Genomic DNA, 26,700 nt, shown 5'->3' on the forward strand with positions numbered 1-26,700 from the left:
TGAGTTGCTGCGCAACAGCTTTTTCTAAAATTTTTGAGAGGAATGGAAGATTCGATATAGGCCGATAGTTTTTTATATTTTCCGGGTCAAGGTTTGGCTTTTTCAAGAGAGGCTTTATCACTGCCACTTTTAGTGAGTTTGGTACACATCCGGTGGATAGAGAGCTGTTTATTATGTTCAACATAGGAGGGCCAAGCACAGGGAAGCAGCTCCTTCAGCAGTTTAGTAGGAATAGGATCCAGTATGCAGCTTGAAGGTTTAGAGGCCATGATTATTTTCATCATTGTGTCAAGAGATATAGTACTAAAACACTTAAGTGTCTCTCCCGATCCCAGGCCCTCGCAGAGCTGTGCAGATCCAGGACAGCTAAGCCCTGGAGGAATACGCAGATTCAAAGAGGAGTCCGTAATTTGCTTTCTAATGGTCATGATCTTTTCCTCAAAGAAGTTCATGAATTTATCACTGCTGAAGTGAAAACCATCCTCTCTTGGGGAATGCTGCTTTTTAGTTAGCTTTGCAACAGTATCAAAAAGAAATTTTGGATTGTTCTTATTTTCCTCGATTAATTTGGAAAAGTAGGATGATCGAGCAGCAGTGAGGGCTCTTCGGTACTGCACGGTACTGTCTTTCCAAGCTAGTCGGAAGACTTCCAGTTTGGTGTGGCGCCATTTCCGTTCCAATTTCCTGGAAGCTTGCTTCAAAGCTCGGGTATTTTCTGTATACCAGGGAGCTAGTTTCTTATGACAAATGTTTTACCAGTCTCTGTATAGTACCTGTATAATACCGGTCTCTGTATAATACCAGTCTCTGTATAGTACCTGTATAATACCGGTCTCTGTATAATACCAGTCTCTGTATAGTACCTGTATAATACCAGTCTCTGTATAATACCAGTCTCTGTATAATACCAGTCTCTGTATAATACCAGTCTCTGTATAATACCTGTCTCTGTATAATACCAGTCTCTGTATAGTACCTGTATAATACCGGTCTCTGTATAATACCAGTCTCTGTATAGTACCTGTATAATACCAGTCTCTGTATAATACCAGTCTCTGTATAGTACCTGTATAATACCGGTCTCTGTATAATACCAGTCTCTGTATAATACCGGTCTCTGTATAATACCAGTCTCTGTATAGTACCAGTCTCTGTATAATACCAGTCTCTGTATAGTACCAGTCTCTGTATAATACCAGTCTCTGTATAGTACCAGTCTCTGTATAATACCAGTCTCTGTATAATACCAGTCTCTGTATAATACCTGTCTCTGTATAATACCAGTCTCTGTATAATACCTGTCTCTGTATAATACCAGTCTCTGTATAGTACCTGTATAATACCGGTCTCTGTATAATACCAGTCTCTGTATAGTACCTGTATAATACCAGTCTCTGTATAATACCAGTCTCTGTATAGTACCTGTATAATACCAGTCTCTGTATAATACCAGTCTCTGTATAATACCAGTCTCTGTATAATACCAGTCTCTGTATAATACCAGTCTCTGTATAATACCAGTCTCTGTATAATACCAGTCTCTGTATAATACCAGTCTCTGTATAATACCAGTCTCTGTATAATACCAGTCTCTGTATAATACCAGTCTCTGTATAATACCGGTCTCTGTATAATACCGGTCTCTGTATAGTACCGGTCTCTGTATAATACCAGTCTCTGTATAATACCAGTCTCTGTATAATACCAGTCTCTGTATAATACCGGTCTCTGTATAATACCGGTCTCTGTATAATACCGGTCTCTGTATAATACCAGTCTCTGTATAATACCAGTCTCTGTATAATACCGGTCTCTGTATAATACCTGTCTCTGTATAATACCTGTCTCTGTATAATACCAGTCTCTGTATAATACCGGTCTCTGTATAATACCGGTCTCTGTATAATACCGGTCTCTGTATAATACCGGTCTCTGTATAATACCAGTCTCTGTATAATACCTGTCTCTGTATAATACCTGTCTCTGTATAATACCAGTCTCTGTATAATACCAGTCTCTGTATAATACCGGTCTCTGTATAATACCGGTCTCTGTATAATACCTGTCTCTGTATAATACCAGTCTCTGTATAATACCAGTCTCTGTATAATACCAGTCTCTGTATAATACCAGTCTCTGTATAATACCTGTCTCTGTATAATACCAGTCTCTGTATAATACCTGTCTCTGTATAATACCAGTCTCTGTATAATACCAGTCTCTGTATAATACCTGTCTCTGTATAATACCTGTCTCTGTATAATACCAGTCTCTGTATAATACCAGTCTCTGTATAATACCAGTCTCTGTATAATACCAGTCTCTGTATAATACCAGTCTCTGTATAATACCAGTCTCTGTATAATACCAGTCTCTGTATAATACCTGTCTCTGTATAATACCAGTCTCTGTATAATACCAGTCTCTGTTGTGATGTCACGAGAGGCTGTGTCCTGGAGGGACGTTACATCCCCCTGAGGTGGCTGCAAACCCAGACAGCTATGGCTCCATCTGCTGGTATGGTCGGGAACTCCACCCCTCTATGGCCAATCTTCCCACGCAGCTGAAACAAATGAGGAGCTGATGAGCTGAAGGTTTGGGAAGGGAAGAGACACAGTCTCCAACCTGGGCTCTCTGGAGGACAAGAGTGCTGCACGTCCACTTCCATGAGGAATATAAGGATTTGGAGATACTTACCTTTGGGAAATACTCACCTTTGGATATATGCACCTGTGGAAATACGTGAGAGACATTTGGAAGGACTTTTTGCTGGGTTGGCCACTAGCTGCAACGTGGACTACAGTAAGGCTGGGGAAAAGTTATCTGAGCGAGTGAGAATTATGATTTTGGATGTGGAAGAGACATCCCTGAACTGTTAACCCTTAAAGAGCCACAAGAGAACAGAATTTTGTTATATTTTCGTTAATTTCCCAAGACCTATAATAAAATCCTTGTTTTGTTTGAACCTTGTCTCCTTGCACTACTTGAGCAATCCCGCTGAAAGCTGTGTAACCTCTCGTGACGTCACAGATGGTGGAGAATACAGGCACGCTCAAGCGTTAATAGTGCATGTCAGAGGAGGATACCGAAGGTTTGATCACCCAGTTTTCCAAGTTGGCCGTAGGCTCCCCGCCGACTGAAATGGAGGACATATTGAAAGCCCTTGTTGCTGGCCAGCAAGCCCAGATGCAAGCAAACGTGGCTCTCTTGGAGGAGCAAAAGAAAGCCAACCTTCTGAAGGCAGAGGAATTGCAGTTGCAGAGACAGAGGGTGGTCCAAAATACCCGCCCAATAAAGGCAAGTGACTTTATATCTAAGATGGGAGCTACCGATGACATTGAGGCATACCTGCATGCATTTGAGGCCACGGCCACTAGGGAAGCCTGGCCCAAGCAACAGTGGGTTGGTCTGTTAGCCCCCTTTCTAACCGGGGAAGCGCTGAATGCTGTCCGGGACCTGGGCCCTGACCAGGTTACTGACTATGATGCCCTGAAGTCTGAGATCCTCAGCAGATATGGACTCACAAAGTTTGGTATGGCCCAGCGCTTTCACAGCTGGACCTTCCAACCAGACCAACCTCCTCGGGCGCAGATGCATGAACTTGTCCGAATCGCAAGGAAATGGCTGGATCCGCAGAGGAATACAGCAGCGGCGGTGGTGGAGGCCGTTGTGGTGGATCGTTACCTACGCGCCCCTGCCTTATGAGGCAAAACGGTTCATCAGTCAACAGGCCTTGACCACGGCTGATCTGACCGTGGAAGCTGTGGAAAAGTACCAGGCCACAGCGGAGATGCTGAATGCTTCCCGAAAGACCCCAGGAGGGCGGCCCCACCACAAATGGGAAGAACCCGTCCAAAGGACCCCCAAGGTCTCGAACCCAGCCACGTCAGGACTTATCCCGGCTCCAGGGGGAGCCAGAAACCAGGCGGGTCCAAGAAGAGTACACCAGGAGGGGGAAACTCGACAGTGTTACCGGTGTGGGGAGATGGGACATATCTCCTGGCAGTGTGGGAAACCAGCCGATGAACCTATGCCCACTGCGGAGTCCTCCAGCTCAGCACCCACACACCGTGTTGCCTCGCTCTTGGGAGTCGTAGATGGCGGCCCAGATCGACCCCCCACCTGCCCGGTAACTGTGAATCACCATGATGTGGAGGCCTTACTGGATTCTGGTAGCCGGGCCACCCTGGTGCGTAAGGATTTGGTGGGCCCAACGTGTCTGACCCCGGGGAAAGTCCTCCCAGTTTCCTGTGTCCATGGGGACACCAGAGAATACCCCATTACTGAACTTACAATGACCAGCACACGGGGAACCATACACACGACGGCGGGGGTGGTTGATTCCCTCCCCGTCCCTGTCCTAATTGGACGAGACTGCCCAGCCTTTTACCCACTCTGGAGAGAGTCTCAGGAGAGGATAACCCGAGTACCTCGGAAACGGAGAGGCAAGACTCATCCTGGGAAGGCTCCGGTGCAATCCTCCGAGTTACTCACTCCCCGCCCGGGCTCTGATAGGGATGGCAGGTGCCCAGACCGACACAGAGACGGAGCTACAGAATCTGGACAAAGAACTGTCTGGTCTGAAGGGGACCGCTGAGAGGTATCGTTTGTTAAAGCAACAGTTAGACATGAAGACAGAAGAGTTAGATATCCTCCAGGCTAAACTCCAACAGAGCTCCTTCCCTAAGCAACAGGAGGAGCTGGAGAGGCTGCGCAGGACCATCGAGGAGTGTGAGGAGACCCTGCGCAGTAGTAAGGAGGTCCAGAAGAAGGCAGAGGAGAAGTACAAGGTGTTGGAGAACAAGATGAAGAATGCGGAGGCAGAGAGAGAGAAGGAACTGAAAGCTGCTCAACAGAAGCTAAACTCTGCTAAAACCAAGGCTGATGCGTTCAGTAAGAAACTCAAGGAGAGACAACAGGAGGCTGAGTCCCTGGTCCTAGAGGTGGAGGAGTTGAAGAGAGAGCAGGCTGGCAAGCACCACGGCAATGCGGACGCCCTCTCCCGGCGTGATGCCTTCTTCGCTGCCTTTACCCCGACGAGGACGTCGGTCCCGAGGAGGGGGATGTGTGATGTCACGAGAGGCTGTGTCCTGGAGGGACGTTACATCCCCCTGAGGTGGCTGCAAACCCAGACAGCTATGGCTCCATCTGCTGGTATGGTCGGGAACTCCACCCCTCTATGGCCAATCTTCCCACGCAGCTGAAACAAATGAGGAGCTGATGAGCTGAAGGTTTGGGAAGGGAAGAGACACAGTCTCCAACCTGGGCTCTCTGGAGGACAAGAGTGCTGCACGTCCACTTCCATGAGGAATATAAGGATTTGGAGATACTTACCTTTGGGAAATACTCACCTTTGGATATATGCACCTGTGGAAATACGTGAGAGACATTTGGAAGGACTTTTTGCTGGGTTGGCCACTAGCTGCAACGTGGACTACAGTAAGGCTGGGGAAAAGTTATCTGAGCGAGTGAGAATTATGATTTTGGATGTGGAAGAGACATCCCTGAACTGTTAACCCTTAAAGAGCCACAAGAGAACAGAATTTTGTTATATTTTCGTTAATTTCCCAAGACCTATAATAAAATCCTTGTTTTGTTTGAACCTTGTCTCCTTGCACTACTTGAGCAATCCCGCTGAAAGCTGTGTAACCTCTCGTGACGTCACACTGTATAATACCAGTCTCTGTATAATACCAGTCTCTGTATAATACCTGTCTCTGTATAATACCAGTCTCTGTATAATACCTGTCTCTGTATAATACCAGTCTCTGTATAGTACCTGTATAATACCGGTCTCTGTATAATACCAGTCTCTGTATAGTACCTGTATAATACCAGTCTCTGTATAATACCAGTCTCTGTATAGTACCTGTATAATACCAGTCTCTGTATAATACCAGTCTCTGTATAATACCAGTCTCTGTATAATACCGGTCTCTGTATAATACCGGTCTCTGTATAATACCTGTCTCTGTATAATACCTGTCTCTGTATAATACCAGTCTCTGTATAATACCAGTCTCTGTATAATACCGGTCTCTGTATAATACCGGTCTCTGTATAATACCTGTCTCTGTATAATACCTGTCTCTGTATAATACCTGTCTCTGTATAATACCTGTCTCTGTATAATACCAGTCTCTGTATAATACCAGTCTCTGTATAATACCAGTCTCTGTATAATACCAGTCTCTGTATAATACCAGTCTCTGTATAATACCAGTCTCTGTATAATACCAGTCTCTGTATAATACCAGTCTCTGTATAATACCAGTCTCTGTATAATACCAGTCTCTGTATAATACCAGTCTCTGTATAATACCAGTCTCTGTATAATACCAGTCTCTGTATAATACCAGTCTCTGTATAATACCTGTCTCTGTATAATACCAGTCTCTGTATAATACCTGTCTCTGTATAATACCTGTCTCTGTATAATACCTGTCTCTGTATAGTACCTGTATAATACCGGTCTCTGTATAATACCAGTCTCTGTATAGTACCTGTATAATACCAGTCTCTGTATAATACCAGTCTCTGTATAGTACCTGTATAATACCAGTCTCTGTATAATACCAGTCTCTGTATAATACCAGTCTCTGTATAATACCAGTCTCTGTATAATACCAGTCTCTGTATAATACCAGTCTCTGTATAATACCTGTCTCTGTATAATACCTGTCTCTGTATAATACCAGTCTCTGTATAATACCAGTCTCTGTATAATACCAGTCTCTGTATAATACCAGTCTCTGTATAATACCAGTCTCTGTATAATACCTGTCTCTGTATAATACCAGTCTCTGTATAATACCAGTCTCTGTATAATACCAGTCTCTGTATAATACCAGTCTCTGTATAATACCTGTCTCTGTATAATACCTGTCTCTGTATAATACCAGTCTCTGTATAATACCAGTCTCTGTATAATACCGGTCTCTGTATAATACCTGTCTCTGTATAATACCTGTCTCTGTATAATACCTGTCTCTGTATAATACCTGTCTCTGTATAATACCAGTCTCTGTATAATACCGGTCTCTGTATAATACCAGTCTCTGTATAATACCAGTCTCTGTATAATACCAGTCTCTGTATAATACCAGTCTGTGTATAATACCAGTCTGTGTATAATACCAGTCTGTGTATAATACCAGTCTGTGTATAATACCAGTCTCTGTATAATACCAGTCTCTGTATAATACCAGTCTCTGTATAATACCTGTCTCTGTATAATACCAGTCTCTGTATAATACCGGTCTCTGTATAATACCGGTCTCTGTATAATACCGGTCTCTGTATAATACCGGTCTCTGTATAATACCGGTCTCTGTATAATACCAGTCTCTGTATAATACCAGTCTCTGTATAATACCAGTCTCTGTATAATACCGGTCTCTGTATAATACCGGTCTCTGTATAATACCGGTCTCTGTATAATACCGGTCTCTGTATAATACCAGTCTCTGTATAATACCAGTCTCTGTATAATACCAGTCTCTGTATAATACCAGTCTCTGTATAATACCAGTCTCTGTATAATACCAGTCTCTGTATAATACCAGTCTCTGTATAATACCAGTCTCTGTATAATACCAGTCTCTGTATAATACCAGTCTCTGTATAGTAACAGTCAGCTAGAGGAATCAACCCCCAGTCACCCCAGCTTCAGAGTGAGAATATCTCTCATTCAATGGATCATATTCTCTCCAGCATTCACTCTCTCTTTCTATGCTCTCTCTCTCTCTCTCTCTCTCTCTCTCTCTCTCTCTCCAGCATTCATCTCTCTCTCTCTCTCTCTCTCTCTCTCTCTCTCTCTCTCTCTCTCTCTCTCTCTCTCTCTCTCTCTCTCTCTCTCTCTCTCCTCAGTCCTTTTGATAAAACCAAGTGCTATTTTGTATGAGCTTGCTGTCACACACATACAGTTAAAGCAGAGCAGAGCAAGCTCCTTTGTTGTGCAGGGGGACCGGGGAGCAGAAGTGTGTAACCCCTCTTAACCCATTGGAGAACAATGTCACTACACACAAATAAACTCCATCACGTCAGTTAAAATGAGCTTCTATTGCCTGGCCTGCTTCTGTTGCCTGGCCTGCTTCTGTTGCCTGGCCTGCTTCTGTTGCCTGGCCTGCTTCTGTTGCCTGTCCTGCTTCTGTTGCCTGGCCTGCTTCTGTTGCCTGGCCTGCTTCTGTTGCCTGGCCTGCTTCTGTTGCCTGGCCTGCTTCTGTTGCCTGGCCTGCTTCTGATGTCTGGCCTGCTTCTGATGTCTGGCCTCCTTCTGTTGCCTGGCCTGCTTCTGTTGCCTGGCCTGCTTCTGTTGCCTGGCCTGCTTCTGTTACCTGGCCTGCTTCTGTTGCCTGGCCTGCTTCTGATGTCTGGCCTCCTTCTGATGCCTGGCCTGCTTCTGTTTGCCTGGCCTGCTTCTGTTTGCCTGGCCTGCTTCTGTTTGCCTGGCCTGCTTCTGTTTGCCTGGCCTGCTTCTGTTTGCCTGGCCTGCTTCTGTTTGCCTGGCCTGCTTCTGTTTGCCTGGCCTGCTTCTGTTGCCTGGCCTGCTTCTGTTGCCTTGCCTGCTTCTGTTGCCTGGCCTGCTTCTGTTGTCTGGCCTGCTTCTGTTGTCTGGCCTGCCACCACAGAAAAGAGAGCGAGATGGAGGGGGGGGGAGAGAAGGATTGAGAGAAAGGAGGAGAAAGAGAGAGCCAGGGAGAGAGAGGAGGAGAAAGAGAGAGCCAGGGAGAGAGAGGAGGGAGAGAGGTGGTGGTGGGGGAGAGGGAGGGAGTGAGAAAGAGGAGGATAAATAAAGCGGGAAGGAGAGAGAGGTAGAGTTAATCACAGGGTGTTATCTATCTGGTGGTGACTGGATGAGAAACCCCTCGGCAGAGTGTGTTTTCTCCTTTCCCCCTCATATACACACACACACACACACGCACACACAGAAACATACATGCACGCACACACAGAAACATACAACTAAACACACACACACACACACACGTGCATATTTCATCTCCTCAGCAGCCGCTGCATGAAGGACACATTGCTTACGGAGACAGGAGAGTAGTGCTCTCTCTCTGGTCCAGCTCTCCCTTTCTCACTCTCCGTCATGATATTCCCTGTTTACTAACACTCTATAGACATGTCATGATATTCCCTGTTTACTAACACTCTATAGACATGTCATGATATTCCCTGTTTACTAACACTCTATAGACAGGTCATGATATTCCCTGTTTACTAACACTCTACAGACATGTCATGATATTCCCTGTTTACTAACACTCTATAGACAGGTCATGATATTCCCTGTTTACTAACACTCTATAGACAGGTCATGATATTCCCTGTTTACTAACACTCTATAGACAGGTCATGATATTCCCTGTTTACTAACACTCTATAGACATGTCATGATATTCCCTGTTTACTAACACTCTATAGACATGTCATGATATTCCCTGTTTACTAACACTCTATAGACATGTCATGATATTCCCTGTTTACTAACACTCTACAGACATGTCATGATATTCCCTGTTTACTAACACTCTATAGACATGTCATGATATTCCCTGTTTACTAACACTCTATAGACAGGTCATGATATTCCCTGTTTACTAACACTCTATAGACAGGTCATGATATTCCCTGTTTACTAACACTCTATAGACAGGTCATGATATTCCCTGTTTACTAACACTCTATAGACATGTCATGATATTCCCTGTTTACTAACACTCTATAGACAGGTCATGATATTCCCTGTTTACTAACACTCTATAGACATGTCATGATAATCCCTGTTTACTAACACTCTATAGACAGGTCATGATATTCCCTGTTTACTAACACTCTATAGACATGTCATGATATTCCCTGTTTACTAACACTCTATAGACATGTCATGATATTCCCTGTTTACTAACACTCTATAGACAGGTCATGATATTCCCTGTTTACTAACACTCTATAGACAGGTCATGATATTCCCTGTTTACTAACACTCTATAGACAGGTCATGATATTCCCTGTTTACTAACACTCTATAGACAGGTCATGATATTCCCTGTTTACTAACACTCTATAGACATGTCATGATATTCCCTGTTTACTAACACTCTATAGACAGGTCATGATATTCCCTGTTTACTAACACTCTATAGACAGGTCATGATATTCCCTGTTTACTAACACTCTATAGACATGTCATGATATTCCCTGTTTACTAACACTCTATAGACAGGTCATGATATTCCCTGTTTACTAACACTCTATAGACAGGTCATGATATTCCCTGTTTACTAACACTCTATAGACATGTCATGATATTCCCTGTTTACTAACACTCTATAGACAGGTCATGATATTCCCTGTTTACTAACACTCTATAGACATGTCATGATATTCCCTGTTTACTAACACTCTATAGACACGTCATGATATTCCCTGTTTACTAACACTCTATAGACATGTCATGATATTCCCTGTTCACTAACACTCTATAGACAGGTCATGATATTCCCTGTTTACTAACACTCTATAGACATGTCATGATATTCCCTGTTTACTAACACTCTATAGACAGGTCATGATATTCCCTGTTTACTAACACTCTATAGACATGTCATGATATTCCCTGTTTACTAACACTCTATAGACATGTCATGATATTCCCTGTTTACTAACACTCTATAGACATGTCATGATATTCCCTGTTTACTAACACTCTATAGACATGTCATGATATTCCCTGTTTACTAACACTCTATAGACATGTCATGATATTCCCTGTTTACTAACACTCTATAGACATGTCATGATATTCCCTGTACATCCTGAGACTTGATGTGTTACATGGTCTTACAGTAGGTGTGAGATCGGCCTCCCTCCCCTGTTAGATGGTTGCCTGCTATGAGAGAGGGAGAGAGAGAGATAAAAGAGAGAGTTGTTGGCCTGTACAAAATGGCAGTATGTTGTGGTTTCTCTTTGGTAGATTTGTCACAAATAAAATCTGATTGTGTGTGTGTGTGTGTGTGTGTGTGTGTGTGTCTCAGTGACGAGGACATGCAGAGCCTGGCCAGCCTGATGAGTATGAAGCAGGCCGACATCGGCAACCTTGACGACTTTGAGGAGGAGGACGAGGAGAATGAGGAGAACAGGGCCAATCAGGAGGAGAAGGCTGCCAAGATCACAGGTGAGAGGGAACACACACACACCTCTATTTGTTAAGGGGCCAGAAGAAGCTGCTAAGATCACAGATGAAATGCAGCAAATCTCCCCCTAAGTTGTAAAAGTTCTGCTTTGGGAAAGAGGTCTTCTGACCTCATTGGGACTTCCTGCTTAAATAAGACTACATTTAAAGAGCATTTTGTTATCAGAAGACCTTTGGTCATGTAATAACACCCATGAAGAATACATGAATAACCTAAATCACAGGATCTGCAAAAATCTACAATAATTCTACAGCTGAGGGCAATGTGTTTCTAAGCATCATGTAGATTCATCCAGTCATAGTGTTGTTGTAGCCACAAGGTGTTGTGAAGTGTTGTTCACCATGACCAGACAGCCACAGCTTAACAGTCTGCTGTGACTGAGGCATCAACAGAAATACCCAACACGCTTCCTCATCTTCTTCCTTTTTGGTTGCCATTTTGTTTCCTAATGCTTGTGGATCAAATCAAATCAAATTTTATTGGCCACATGCGCCGAATACAACAGGTGCAGACATTACAGTGAAATGCTTACTTACAGCCCTTAACCAACAGGGTCAGCATGTGTGTTTGGGAAAGAGTGTATGTGGGTGTATGGGATGTGTTCATGTTTATGGGTGTGGGTGTATGGGGTGTGTTCATGTTTATGTGTGTGGGTGTATGGGATGTGTTCATGTTTATGTGTGTGGGTGTATGGGATGTGTTCATGTTTATGTGTGTGGGTGTATGGGATGTGTTCATGTGTGGGTGTATGGGATGTGTTCGTGTGTGTGGGTGTATGGGATGTGTTCGTGGGTGTGGGTGTATGGGATGTGTTCGTGGGTGTGGGTGTATGGGATGTGTTCGTGTGTGGGTGTATGGGATGTGTTCGTGGGTGGGTGTATGGGATGTGTTGTTGGGTGTATGGGATGTGTTCGTGGGTGTTGGGTGTATGGGATGTGTTTGTGTGTGGGTGTATGGGATGTGTTCGTGGGTGTTGGGTGTATGGGATGTGTTTGTGTGTGGGTGTATGGGATGTGTTCGTGTGTGTGGGTGTATGGGATGTGTTCGTGTGTGTGGGTGTATGGGATGTGTTCGTGTGTGTGGGTGTATGGGATGTGTTCGTGTGTGTTGGGTGTATGGGATGTGTTCGTGTGTGTATGGGATGTGTTCGTGTGTGTGGGTGTATGGGATGTGTTCGTGTGTGGGTGTATGGGATGTGTTCGTGGGTGTTGGGTGTATGGGATGTGTTTGGGTGTGGGTGTATGGGATGTGTTCGTGGGTGTGGGTGTATGGGATGTGGGTGTGGGTGTGGGTGTATGGGATGTGGGTGTGGGTGTATGGGATGTGTTCGTGGGTGTGGGTGTATGGGATGTGTGTGTGGGTGTATGGGATGTGTTCGTGTGTGTGGGTGTATGGGATGTGTTCGTGTGTATGGGATGTGTTCGTGGGTGTGGGTGTATGGGATGTGTTCGTGGGTGTATGGGATGTGTTCGTGGGTGTGGGTGTATGGGATGTGTTCGTGGGTGTGGGTGTATGGGATATGTGTGTGTGTGTGGGTGTATGGGATGTGTTCGTGTGTGTGGGTGTATGGGATGTGTTCGTGTGTATGGGATGTGTTCGTGGGTGTGGGTGTATGGGATGTGTTTGTGGGTGTGGGTGTATGGGATGTGTGTGTGGGTGTATGGGATGTGTTCGTGTGTGTGGGTGTATGGGATGTGTTCGTGTGTATGGGATGTGTTCGTGGGTGTGGGTGTATGGGATGTGTTTGTGGGTGTGGGTGTATGGGATGTGGGTGTGGGTGTATGGGATGTGTTCGTGTGTGTGGGTGTATGGGATGTGTTCGTGTGTATGGGATGTGTTCGTGGGTGTGGGTGTATGGGATGTGTTCGTGGGTGTGGGTGTATGGGATGTGTTCGTGGGTGTGGGTGTATGGGATGTGTTCGTGGGTGTGGGTGTATGGGATGTGTTCGTGGGTGTATGGGATGTGTTCGTGGGTGTGGGTGTATGGGATGTGTTCGTGGGTGTGGGTGTATGGGATGTGTTCGTGGGTGTATGGGATGTGTTCGTGGGTGTGAGTGTATGGGATGTGTTCGTGTTCGTGGGTGTGGGTGTATGGGATGTGTTCGTGTTCGTGGGTGTGGGTGTATGGGATGTGTTCGTGGGTGTGGGTGTATGGGATGTGTTCGTGTTCGTGGGTGTGGGTGTATGGGATGTGTTCGTGTTCGTGGGTGTGGGTGTATGGGATGTGGTCGTGGGTGGGTGTATGGGATGTGTTCGTGGGTGGGGGTGTATGGGATGTGTTCGTGGGTGGGTGTATGGGATGTGTTCGTGGGTGTGGGTGTATGGGATGTGTTCGTGGGTGTGGGTGTATGGGATGTGTTCGTGGGTGTGGGTGTATGGGATGTGTTCGTGTGTGGGTGTATGGGATGTGTTCGTGTGTGGGTGTATGGGATGTGTTCGTGTGTGGGTGTATGGGATGTGTTCGTGGGTGTATGGGATGTGTTCGTGGGTGTGGGTGTATGGGATGTGTTCGTGGGTGTTGGGTTCATTTGCAGTTTATTCACGGACGTTTTATGTGGTGCTTTTTTGGCTTCTACTTTCTTTCTCCCTTTTCCTTCTTCCATCATGGCTCCCTCTCTCCATCTATCTATATATTCTGTTCTCCCTGATGGGCTGGCTCCCTCTCTCCATCTATCTATCTCTTCTGTTCTCCCTGATGGGCTGGCTCCCTCTCTCCATCTATCTATCTCTTCTGTTCTCCCTGATGGGCTGGCTCCCTCTCTCCATCTATCTATCTCTTCTGTTCTCCCTGATGGGCTGGCTCCCTCTCTCCATCTATCTATCTATCTCTTCTGTTCTCCCTGATGGGCTGGCTCCCTCTCTCCATCTATCTATCTCTTCTGTTCTCCCTGATGGGCTGGCTCCCTCTCTCCATCTATCTATCTCTTCTGTTCTCCCTGATGGGCTGGCTCCCTCTCTCCATCTATCTCTCTCTTCTGTTCTCCCTGATGGGCTGGCTCCCTCTCTCCATCTATCTATCTCTTCTGTTCTCCCTGATGGGCTGGCTCCCTCTCTCCATCTATCTATCTCTTCTGTTCTCCCTGATGGGCTGGCTCCCTCTCTCCATCTATCTATCTCTTCTGTTCTCCCTGATGGGCTGGCTCCCTCTCTCCATCTATCTATCTCTTCTGTTCTCCCTGATGGGCTGGCTCCCTCTCTCCATCTATCTATCTCTTCTGTTCTCCCTGATGGGCTGGCTCCCTCTCTCCATCTATCTATCTCTTCTGTTCTCCCTGATGGGCTGGCTCCCTCTCTCCATCTATCTATCTCTTCTGTTCTCCCTGATGGGCTGGCTCCCTCTCTCCATCTATCTATCTCTTCTGTTCTCCCTGATGGGCTGGCTCCCTCTCTCCATCTATCTATCTCTTCTGTTCTCCCTGATGGGCTGGCTCCCTCTCTCCATCTATCTATCCGTATATGCTCCAGATCACACTGTGACTAATGAATGGGAGCTGCTGTGTTCTGCTTTGCTTAATCTGACTTCACAAAGCATACAGTCGTGGTCAAAAGTTTTGAGAATGACTCAAGTATTGGTCTTCACAAAGTTTGCTGCTTCAGTGTTTTTAGATATTTTTGTCAGATGTTACTATGGTATACTGAAGTATAATTACAAGCATTCCATAAGTGTCAAAGGCTTTTATTGACAATTACATAAAGTTTATGCAAAGAGTCCATATTTGCAGTGTTGACCCTTCTTTTTCAAGACCTCTGCAATCTGCCCTGGCATGCTGTCAATTAACTTCTGGACCACATCCTGACTGATGGCAGTCCATTCTTGCATAATCAATGCTTGGAGTTTGTCAGAATTTGTAGGTTTTTGTTTGTCCACCCACCTCTTGAGGATTGACCATAAGTTCTCAATGGGAATAAGGTCTGGGGAGTTTCCTGGCCATGGACCCAAAATGTTGATGTTTTGTTCCCCGAGCCACTTAGTTATCACTTTTGCCTTATGGCAAGGTGTTCCATCATGCTGGAAAAGGCATTGTTCGTCACCAAACTGTTCTTGGATGGTTGGGAGAAGTTGCTCTCGGAGGATGTGTTGGTACCATTATTTATTCATGGCTGTGTTCTTAGGCAAAATTGTGAGTGAGCCCACTCCCTTGGCTGAGAAGCAACCCCACACATGAATGGTCTCAGGATGCTTTACTGTTGGCATGACACAGGACTGATGGTAGCGCTCACCTTGTCTTCTCCGGACAAGCTTTTTTCCGGATGCCCCAAACAATCTGAAAGGGGATTCATCAGAGAAAATGACTTTACCCCAGTCCTCAGCAGTCCAATCCCTGTACCTTTTGCAGAATATCAGACTGTCCCTGATGTTTTTCCTGGAGAGAAGTGGCTTCCTCGCTGCCCTTCTTGACACCAGGCCATCCTTCAAAAGACTTTGCCTCACTGTGCGTGCAGATGCACTCACACCTGCCTGCTGCCATTCCTGAGCAAGCTCTGCACTGGTGGTGCCCCGATCCCGCAGCTGAATCAACTTTAGGAGACGGTCCTGGCGCTTGCTGGACTTTCTTGGGCGCCCTGACGCCTTCTTCACAACAATTGAACCTCTCTCCTTGAAGTTCTTGATGATCCGATAAATGGTTGATTTAGGTGCAATCTTACTAGCAGCAATATCCTTGCCTGTGAAGCCCTTTTTGTGCAAAGCAATGATGACGGCACGTGTTTCCTTGCAGGTAACCATGGTTAACAGAGGAAGAACAATGATTTCAAGCACCACGCTCCTTTTAAAGCTTCCAGTCTGTTATTCTAACTCAATCAGCATGACAGAGTGATCTCCAGCCTTGTCCTCGTCAACACTCTCACCTGTGTTAACGAGAGAATCACTGACATGATGTCAGCTGGTCCTTTTGTGGCAGGGCTGAAATGCAGTGGAAATGTTTTTTGGGGGATTAAGTTCATTTTCATGGCAAAGAGGGACTTTGCAATTAATTGCAATTCATCTGATCACTCTTCATAACATTCTGGAGTATATGCACATTGCCATCATAAAAACTGAGGCAGCAGACTTTGTGAAAATTAATATTTGTGTCATTCTCAAAACTTTTGACCACGACTGTAGGCTCTTTACATTAAGCTGTATGTTTCGCCTCTTTCTACCCCTCTCTGCTCCATGTATGTATACATATACATTGGGTGCCTATAGCAGCGCGCCACTGGTCATATGCATACGGGCGTAAGTCTTTGTCAAAGTAGCAGTGGTGCTATCGGTAGTCAACCCCCATTGTCATTCCCTTAGTCCAGAGTTTCCCAAACTCGGTCCTCGGGACCCCAAGGGGTGCACGTTTTGGTTTTAGCCCTAGCACTACACAGCTGATTCAAATAATAAACTAATCATCAAGCTTTAATTATTTGAATCAGCTGTGTAGTGTTACTGCAACCTAACCTAACACACATATAACCTCTGTGAATATACAGTTGAAGTCGGAAGTTTACATACATAGTTAACAAACTATAGTTTTGGGAAGTCGTTTAGGACATCTACTTTGTGCATGCCACAAGTCATTTTTCCAACAATTGTTTACAGACAGATTATTTCACTTATAATTCACTGTATCACAATTCCAGTGGGTCAGAAGTTTACATACACTAAGTTGACTGTGCCTTTAAACAGCTTGGAAAATTCCAGAGAATGATGTCATGGCTTTTGAAGCTTCTGATAGGCTAACTGATATGATTTGAGTCAATTGGAGGTGTACCTGTGTATTTCAAGGCCTACCTTAAAACTCAGTGCCTCTTTGCTTGACATCATGGAAAAATCAAATGAAATCAGCCAAGACCTCAGAAAACAAATTGTAGACCTCCACAAGTCTGGTTCATCCTTGGGAGCAATTTCCAAACGCCTGAAGGTATCACGTTCATCTCTACAAACAATAGTACGCAAGTATAAACACCATGGGACCACACAGCCGTCATACCACTCAGGAAGGAGACGTGTTCTGTCTCCTAGAGATGAACGTACTTTGGTGCGAAAAGTGCAAATCAATCCCAGAACAACACCAAAGGACCTTGTGAAGATGCTGGAGGAAACAGGTACAAAAGTATCTATATCCACAGTAAAACGAGTCCTATATCGACATAACCTGAAAGGCCACTCAGCAAGGAAGAAGCCACTAATCCAAAACCGCCATAAAAATGCCAGACTACGGTTTGCAACTGCACATGGGGACAAAGATCGTACCTTTTGGAGAAATGTCCTCTGGTCTGATGAAACAAAAATAGAACTGTTTGGCGCAGTGGTCTAAGGCACTGCATTGCAGTGCTAACTGTGCCACTAGAGATCCTGGTTCGAATCCAGGCTCTGTCGCAGCCGGCCGCGACCGGGAGACTCATGGGCGGCGCACAATTGGCCCAGCGTCGTCCAGGGTAGGGGAGGGAATGGCCGGCAGGGATGTAGCTCAGTTGATAGAGCATGCAACGCCAGGGTTGTGGGTTCGTTTCCCACGGGGGGCCAGTATAAAAAAATATATATATATATATATGTATTCACTAACTGTAAGTCGCTCTGGATAAGAGCGTCTGCTAAATGACTAAAATGTAATGTAAATGTAATAATGACCATCGTTATGTTTGGAGGAAAAAGGGGGAGGTTGCAAGCCGAAGAACACCATCCCAACCGTGAAGCACGGGGGTGGCAGCATCATGCTGTGGGGGTGCTTTGCTGCAGGAAGGACTGGTGCACTTCACAAAATAGATGGCATCATGAGGAATGAAAATGATGTGGATATATTGAAGCAACATCTCAAGACATCAGTCAGGAAGTTAAAGCTTGGTCGCAAATGGGTCTTCCAAATGGACAATGACCCCAAGCATACTTCCAAAGTTGTGGCAAAATGGCTTAAGGACAACAATGTCAAGGTATTGGAGTGGCCATCGCAAAGCCCTGACCTCAATCCTATAGAAAATGTGTGGGCAGAACTGAAAAAGCGTGTGCGAGCAAGGAGGCTTACAAACCTGACTCAGTTACACCAGCTCTGTCAGGAGAAATGGGCCAGAATTCACCCAACTTATTGTGGGAAGCTTGTGGAAGGCCACCCGAAACGTTTGACCCAAGTTAAACAATTTAAAGGCAATGCTAGCAAATACTAATTGAGTGTATGTAAACTTCTGACCCACTGGGAATGTGATGAAAGAAATAAAAGCTGAAATAAATCATTCTCACTACTATTATTCTGACATTTCACATTCTTAAAATAAAGTGGTGATCCTAACTGACCTAAGACAGGGAAGTTTTGCTACGATTAAATGTCAGGAATTGTGAAAAACTGAGTTTAAATGTATTTGGCTAAGGTTTATGTAAACTTCCGATTTCAACTGTATGTACTCTCTTAGCCTTCAACATATATGATGTTCTACTACCTAACCTAACACACATACAGTGGGGGAAAAAAGTATTTAGTCAGCCACCAATTGTGCAAGTTCTCCCACTTAAAAAGATGAGAGAGGCCTGTAATTTTCATCATAGGTACACGTCATCTATGACAGACAAATTGAGGGAAAAAAATCCAGAAAATCACATTGTAGGATTTTTTATGAATTTATTTGCAAATTATGGTGGAAAATAAGTATTTGGTCACCTACAAACAAGCAAGATTTCTGTCTCTCACAGACCTGTAACTTCTTCTTTAAGAGGCTCCTCTGTCCTCCACTTGTTACCTGTATTAATGGCACCTGTTTGAACTTGTTATCAGTATAAAAGACACCTGTCCACAACCTCAAACAGTCACACTCCAAACTCCACTATGGCCAAGACCAAAGAGCTGTCAAAGGACACCAGAAACAAAATTGTAGACTTGCACCAGGCTGGGAAGACTGAATCTGCAATAGGTAAGCAGCTTGGTTTGAAGAAATCAACTGTGGGAGCAATTATTAGGAAATGGAAGACATAAAAGACCACTGATAATCTCCCTCGATCTGGGGCTCCACGCAAGTTCTCACCCCGTAGGGTCAAAATGATCACAAGAACGGTGAGCAAAAATCCCAGAACCACACGGGGGGACCTAGTGAATGACCTGCAGAGAGCTGGGACCAAAGTAACAAAGCCTACCATCAGTAACACACTACGCCGCCAGGGACTAAAATCCTGCAGTGCCAGACGTGTCCCCCTGCTTAAGCCAGTACATGTCCAGGCCCGTCTGAAGTTTGCTAGAGTGCATTTGGATGATCCAGAAGAGGATTGGGAGAATGTAATATGGTCAGATGAAACCAAAATAGAACTTTTTGGTAAAAACTCAACTCGTCGTGTTTGGAGGACAAAGAATGCTGAGTTGCATCCAAAGAACACCATACCTACTGTGAAGCATGGGGGTGGAAACATCATGCTTTGGGGCTGTTTTTCTGCAAAGGGACCAGGACGACTGATCCGTGTAAAGGAAAGAATGAATGGGGCCATGTATCGTGAGATTTTGAGTGAAAACCTCCTTCCATCAACAAGGGCATTGAAGATGAAACATGGCTGGGTCTTTCAGCATGACAATGATCCCAAACACACCGCCCGGGCAACAAAGGAGTGGCTTCGTAAGAAGCATTTCAAGGTCCTGGAGTGGCCTAGCCAGTCTCCAGATCTCAACCCCATAGAAAATCTTTGGAGGGAGTTGAAAGTCCGTGTTGCCCAGCGACAGCCCCAAAACATCACTGCTCTAGAGGAGATCTGCATGGAGGAATGGGCCAAAATACCAGCAACAGTGTGTGAAAACCTTGTGAAGACTTACAGAAAACGTTTGACCTGTGTCATTGCCAACAAAGGGTATATAACTTAGTATTGAGAAACTTTTGTTATTGACCAAATACTTATTTTCCACCATAATTTGCAAATAAATTCATTAAAAATCCTACAATGTGATTTTCTGGATTTTTTTTCTCATTTTGTCTGTCATAGTTGACGTGTACCTATGATGACAATTACAGGCCTCTCTCATCTTTTTAAGTGGGAGAACTTGCACAATTGGTGGCTGACTAAATACTTTTTTTCCTCACTGTATAACCTCTCTGAATATATGTACTCTCTTAGCCTTCAACATATATGATGTTCTACTACCTAACCTAACACACATATAACCTCTCTGAATATATGTACTCTCTTAGCCTTCAACATATATGATGTTCTACTACCTAACCTAACACACATATAACCTCTCTGAATATATGTGTGTATTGTATGTTATCTCTTTGCTCACTCCTCTCCTGTCTTCCTGCTCTCTGGTCTGGTTGTTTTCAGAGATGGTAAATCAGCTCAATGCTCTCAGCTGCTTAGCCGGAGACCCTGACGACTACTTCCTAAAGCTGGCTAGTAAAACGCCAAGCAGCGCTCAGTCTTCCTCCCAAGGTCTTTCTGTTTTCAGCTTTCAACCTTTTCTCTTTTTCTTTCTCACTCGTTCTCACTGTCGTCCTGTGGTTCTGTCTCGTCCTGTGGTTCTGTCTCGTCCTGTTGTTCTGTCTCGTCCTGTTGTTCTGTCTCATGTTTTTTCTGACTCTTTTCTCTCTACTGCTCTATGTCTCTCTCTCTCTACTGCTCTATGTCTCTCTCTCTACTGCTCTCTCTCTCTCTCTACTGCTCTCTCTCTCTCTCTACTGCTCTCTCTCTCTCTCTACTGCTCTATGTCTCTCTCTCTCTACTGCTCTATGTCTCTCTCTCTCTACTGCTCTGTCTCTCTCTCTACTGCTCTCTCTCTCTCTCTCTACTGCTCTCTCTCTCTCTCTACTGCTCTGTCTCTCTCTCTACTGCTCTATGTCTATCTCTCTCTACTGCTCTGTCTCTCTCTCTCTACTGCTCTATGTCTCTCTCTCTCTACTGCTCTGTCTCTCTCTCTACTGCTCTGTCTCTCTCTCTCTACTGCTCTATGTCTCTCTCTCTCTACTGCTCTGTCTCTCTCTCTCTACTGCTCTATGTCTATCTCTCTCTACTGCTCTGTCTCTCTCTCTCTACTGCTCTATGTCTCTCTCTCTCTCTACTGCTCTGTCTCTCTCTCTACTGCTCTATGTCTCTCTCTCTCTACTGCTCTGTCTCTCTCTCTACTGCTCTCTCTCTCTCTACTGCTCTATCTCTCTCTCTACTGCTCTGTCTCTCTCTCTACTGCTCTATCTCTCTCTCTACTGCTCTCTCTCTCTCTCTACTGCTCTCTCTCTCTCTCTACTGCTCTCTCTCTCTCTACTGCTCTATCTCTCTCTCTACTGCTCTATGTCTCTCTCTCTACTGCTCTATGTCTCTCTCTCTCTACTGCTCTCTCTCTCTCTCTACTGCTCTATGTCTCTCTCTCTCTACTGCTCTGTCTCTCTCTCTCTACTGCTCTCTCTCTCTCTACTGCTCTATCTCTCTCTACTGCTCTCTCTCTCTCTCTCTCTCTCTACTGCTATCTCTCTCTCTCTCTCTACTGCTCTGTCTCTCTCTCTACTGCTCTGTCTCTCTCTCTCTCTACTGCTCTATCTCTCTCTCTACTGCTCTATGTCTCTCTCTCTACTGCTCTCTCTCTCTCTCTCTCTACTGCTCTCTCTCTCTCTCTACTGCTCTATGTCTCTCTCTCTCTACTGCTCTGTCTCTCTCTCTACTGCTCTCTCTCTCTCTACTGCTCTCTCTCTCTCTCTACTGCTCTATCTCTCTCTACTGCTCTCTCTCTCTCTCTCTCTCTACTGCTCTCTCTCTCTCTCTCTCTACTGCTCTGTCTCTCTATCTACTGCTCTGTCTCTCTATCTACTGCTCTATGTCTCTCTCTCTACTGCTCTATGTCTCTCTCTCTCTCTACTGCTCTATGTCTCTCTCTCTACTGCTCTGTCTCTCTCTCTACTGCTCTGTCTCTCTCTCTACTGCTCTATGTCTCTCTCTCTCTACTGCTCTATGTCTCTCTCTCTACTGCTCTCTCTCTACTGCTCTGTCTCTCTACTGCTCTGTCTCTCTCTCTACTGCTCTATGTCTCTCTCTATCTACTGCTCTGTCTCTCTCTCTCTACTGCTCTGTCTCTCTCTCTACTGCTCTATGTCTCTCTCTCTACTGCTCTGTCTCTCTCTCTACTGCTCTGTCTCTCTCTCTCTACTGCTCTGTCTCTCTCTCTCTACTGCTCTATGTCTCTCTCTCTACTGCTCTCTCTCTACTGCTCTGTCTCTCTACTGCTCTGTCTCTCTCTCTACTGCTCTATGTCTCTCTCTATCTACTGCTCTTTGTCTCTCTCTCTCTACTGCTCTCTCTCTCTATCTACTGCTCTGTCTCTCTCTCTACTGCTCTATGTCTCTCTCTCTACTGCTCTATGTCTCTCTCTATCTACTGCTCTTTGTCTCTCTCTCTCTACTGCTCTCTCTCTCTCTACTGCTCTGTCTCTCTATCTACTGCTCTGTCTCTCTCTCTACTGCTCTATGTCTCTCTCTCTACTGCTCTATGTCTCTCTCTCTACTGCTCTATGTCTCTCTCTCTCTACTGCTCTATGTCTCTCTCTCTCTACTGCTCTATGTCTCTCTCTCTACTGCTCTGTCTCTCTCTCTACTGCTCTATGTCTCTCTCTACTGCTCTATGTCTCTCTCTCTCTACTGCTCTATGTCTCTCTCTACTGCTCTGTCTCTCTCTCTACTGCTCTATGTCTCTCTCTCTACTGCTCTGTCTCTCTCTCTATCTACTGCTCTATGTCTCTCTCTCTGTACTGCTCTATGTCTCTCTCTCTCTACTGCTCTGTCTCTCTCTCTACTGCTCTGTCTCTCTCTCTACTGCTCTGTCTCTCTCTCTCTACTGCTCTGTCTCTCTCTCTACTGCTCTGTGTCTCTCTCTCTCTACTGCTCTGTGTCTCTCTCTCTCTACTGCTCTATGTCTCTCTCTCTCTACTGATCTGTCTCTCTCTCTCTACTGCTCTGTCTCTCTCTCTCTCTATCTACTGCTCTGTGTCTCTCTCTCTCTACTGCTCTATGTCTCTCTCTCTACTGCTCTGTGTCTCTCTCTCTACTGCTCTATGTCTATCTCTCTCTACTGCTCTGTCTCTCTCTCTCTACTGCTCTGTCTCTCTCTCTACTGCTCTGTCTCTCTCTCTACTGCTCTGTCTCTCTCTCTCTCTACTGCTCTATGTCTATCTCTCTCTACTGCTCTGTCTCTCTCTCTCTACTGCTCTGTCTCTCTCTCTACTGCTCTGTCTCTCTCTCTACTGCTCTGTGTCTCTCTCTCTACTGCTCTATGTCTCTCTCTCTACTGCTCTGTCTCTCTCTCTCTACTGCTCTGTCTCTCTCTCTACTGCTCTGTCTCTCTCTCTCTACTGCTCTGTCTCTCTCTCTACTGCTCTGTCTCTCTCTCTCTACTGCTCTGTCTCTCTCTCTACTGCTCTGTCTCTCTCTCTACTGCTCTCTCTCTCTACTGCTCTCTCTCTCTACTGCTCTATATCTCTCTCTACTGTTCCATCTCTCTCTCTACCCCTCTCTCTTGCTCTCGCTCCCTCTCTCTCTCACCCTCGCCCTCTCTGTCTCTCTCACCCTCGCCCTCTCTCTCTCTCTCACCCTCGCGCTCTCTCTCTCTCCCTCTCTGTGCCATTGGTGATGTGGTTGTGTTATAGTTCAGTGTTCCCAGTATCCATATTGTCAGATGATGTTTAGTACATTGGCAGGTTTTCTGCCCCTTTTCAGTTTGCCCTCTTGGTGTCCAAGCCCCCGAAACCTGAACCCTGAACCTCCCCCTTTGTTTGACCGTCTGCAATTTGTAGTGAACCAATGACCAGTCATATTCCTCTTCTATGGTGTTGCTTTGTCACCATAGAGAGAAGGAAACACATTGCTGCTGGCCTAATATGGGTCAGAATGCAGCAGGAGAAATAACACACCTTATCAGCTACTACCACTTCACTAGGTATACACACACACTCTCTCACACACACACACACACTCACTCACACACACACACACACACACACACACACACACACACACACACACACGCTCTCTCACACACACACACGCTCTCTCACACACACACACGTTCTCTCTCACACACACTCTCCCACACACACACACAAACTCACACACACACACACACACACACACACTCTCCATACACACACTCCCTCACACTATCTCACACACACACACTATATCTCACACACACACACACACACCACACACGCTCATCTTCTCACTCACTCTGTGCATAGACTTTCCACTCTCACATACCACATTCAGAAGCACACACAGTTAGCATTTTGTTTCTCACACACTTTCACTGTTGGGACACACACACACACACGACCTAGTCAGGCATTGTTGGCTTGATGATGAAGAAGATGAATCTCTGATCTCTGTAGCAACTCCCAGCCAGCACTAGTGGTTCCTCATGGCAACCCGGGCACATCAATCTCTGCTGAATGCCTCCACTGGACTGGAGTAAAAGTGGACTGGGATGGGACGCAAGTGCATTAACCATTCACCTTTTACCAGTAGGAAGGAATACTTTTGGAAACCAAATGAACTCGAGTGGTTCACTCCAAAGTGCAGATTTTTTTATTTCCTTTTATTTCTGGATGTTTCTCTTCATTTTGATCATTTCATCAGGGTTGGTTGTGAGGGCGTTTGTTATCTCAACTCATTTTCTTCTGCTAGTTTGAACTGTTTTCCTTCCTTTTTCTCTTTTTTTGTTCATTCGTTCTTTCGTTCCTGCATTGTTGTGGTTCCCATGGCGACAGAGCTGATCAGTAAGCTGAACTTCCTGGAGGAGGATCAGGACACGCCGCCTGCCCTCTGCTCCAATCCCTTCGAAGAGCCAGATGATGATGTTGATGACCCCTCCCACCCGGAACACACCAATCTCTTCAACCCGTTCGGTGACCCGGATGATGATGATGGTAGGCATGACCTTTGACCTCTATCTACCTGTTCTGTCTCTCTCTCTTTACCTCTACCTCTGTCTCGCTCCGTCTCTTTCTCTTTTTTAAAATAATTTTACCCCCCTTTTCTCCCCAATATTGTGATATCCAATTACGATCTTGTCTCATTGCTACAACTCCCCAACGGGCTCGTGAGAGGCGAAGGTCAAGTCATACGTCCTCCGAAACATGACCCGCCAAACCGCGCTTCTTAACACCCGCTTAACCCGGAAGCCAGCCGCACCAATGTGTCGGAGGAAACACCGTCCAACTGACGACCGAAGTCAGCCTGCAGGCGCCCGGCCCGCCACAAGGAGTCGCTAGAGCGCGATGAGCCAAGTAAAGCCCCCCCCCAGCCAAACCCTCCCCTAACCCGGACGATGCTGGGCCAATTGTGCGCCGTCCTATAGGACTCCTGGTCACGGCCGGTTGTGACACAGCTTGGGATCGAACCTGTGTCAGTAGTGACGCCTCAAGCACTGTGATGCAGTGCCTTAGACCACTGCGTCACTCGGGAGGCCCAGTCTCTCTCTCTCTACTGTATGTCTACCTCTCTAGAAGGGGTTAGGGGTTAGCAGATTTACACTACATGCTCGTCGAAAATTTCATTCCAAAATCATGGGCATTAATATGGAGTTGGTCCCCCCTTTTGCTGCTATAACAGCCTCCACTCTTCTGGGAAGGCTTTCCACTAGATGTTGGAACATTTCTGCGGGGACTTGCTTCCATTCAGCCACCCAGATTCGTCCATCCATCGGACTGCTAGATGTTTAAAGCGTGATTTATCACTCCAGAGAACGCTTTTCCACTGCTCCAGAGTCCAATGGCGGCGAGCTTTTACACCACTCTAGCCAACGCTTGGCATTGCGCAATGGTGATCTTAGGCTTGTGTGCGGCTGCTCGGCCATGGAAACCCATTTCATGAAGCTCCCGAAGAACAGGCAGTTTGGAACTCGGTAGTGAGTGTTGCAACCAAGGACAAACTATTTATTTTTACGTCTTCAGCACTCGGCAGGTCCATTCTGTGAGCTTGTGTGGCCTACCACTTCGCGGCTGAGCCGTTGTTGCTCCTAGATGTTTCCACTTCACAATAACATCACTTACAGCTCTAGCAGGGCAGAAATTTGACGAAATGACTTGTTGTAAAGGTCGCATCCTATGACGGTGCCACGTTGAAAGTCACTGAGCTCTTCAGTAAGGCCATTCTACTGCCAATGTTTGTCTATGGAGATTGCATGGCTGTGTGCTCGATTTTATACACCTGTCAGCAACGGGTGTGGCTGAACTAGCCGTAGCCACTAATTTGAAGAGGTGTCCATATACTTTTGGCCATGTAGTGTATATTATTATGGGGACAAAGTGATAGACTGATTGTTTATCCTCTATGAGGCTTTATATTGTGGTTTCTATCCAAGTTTAATGACATAGTTGTTGAAAGATTTCTTTATTGTTCTGAGGTTGTTTTATAAAGTGCTTCATGCCAAACTAAATGTTACCCTTTTGTTGCTGTTGAGCTGTCTCACGTAGCATTGGGAATCATTTGTGTGTGTGTGTTTATGTATTCTGTCACTAAAGCAGAATACTGTCAGACAGACAGACAGACAGCTAAGACAATATTGACCCATCTCTCTCTCTCT

General features: G+C 45.5%; 1 protein-coding gene across 1 annotated transcript in view; it reads left to right on the plus strand.

Annotated features, from left to right (window-relative positions):
• The window catches only part of ehbp1 (EH domain binding protein 1), a gene marked incomplete at its 3' end in the record, with an annotated part of 223,343 nt that overhangs the window by 86,744 nt on the left and 109,899 nt on the right, over positions 1-26,700 (plus strand). Inside the window, 3 exon segments of the mRNA XM_045215207.1 lie at positions 11,046-11,185; positions 20,464-20,571; positions 24,884-25,042. Coding sequence (XP_045071142.1) covers positions 11,046-11,185; positions 20,464-20,571; positions 24,884-25,042 — 407 coding nt within the window.

Source organism: Coregonus clupeaformis, chromosome 1, assembly GCF_020615455.1.
Source record: "Coregonus clupeaformis isolate EN_2021a chromosome 1, ASM2061545v1, whole genome shotgun sequence".
NCBI classification, from domain to species: Eukaryota; Metazoa; Chordata; class Actinopteri; order Salmoniformes; family Salmonidae; genus Coregonus; species Coregonus clupeaformis.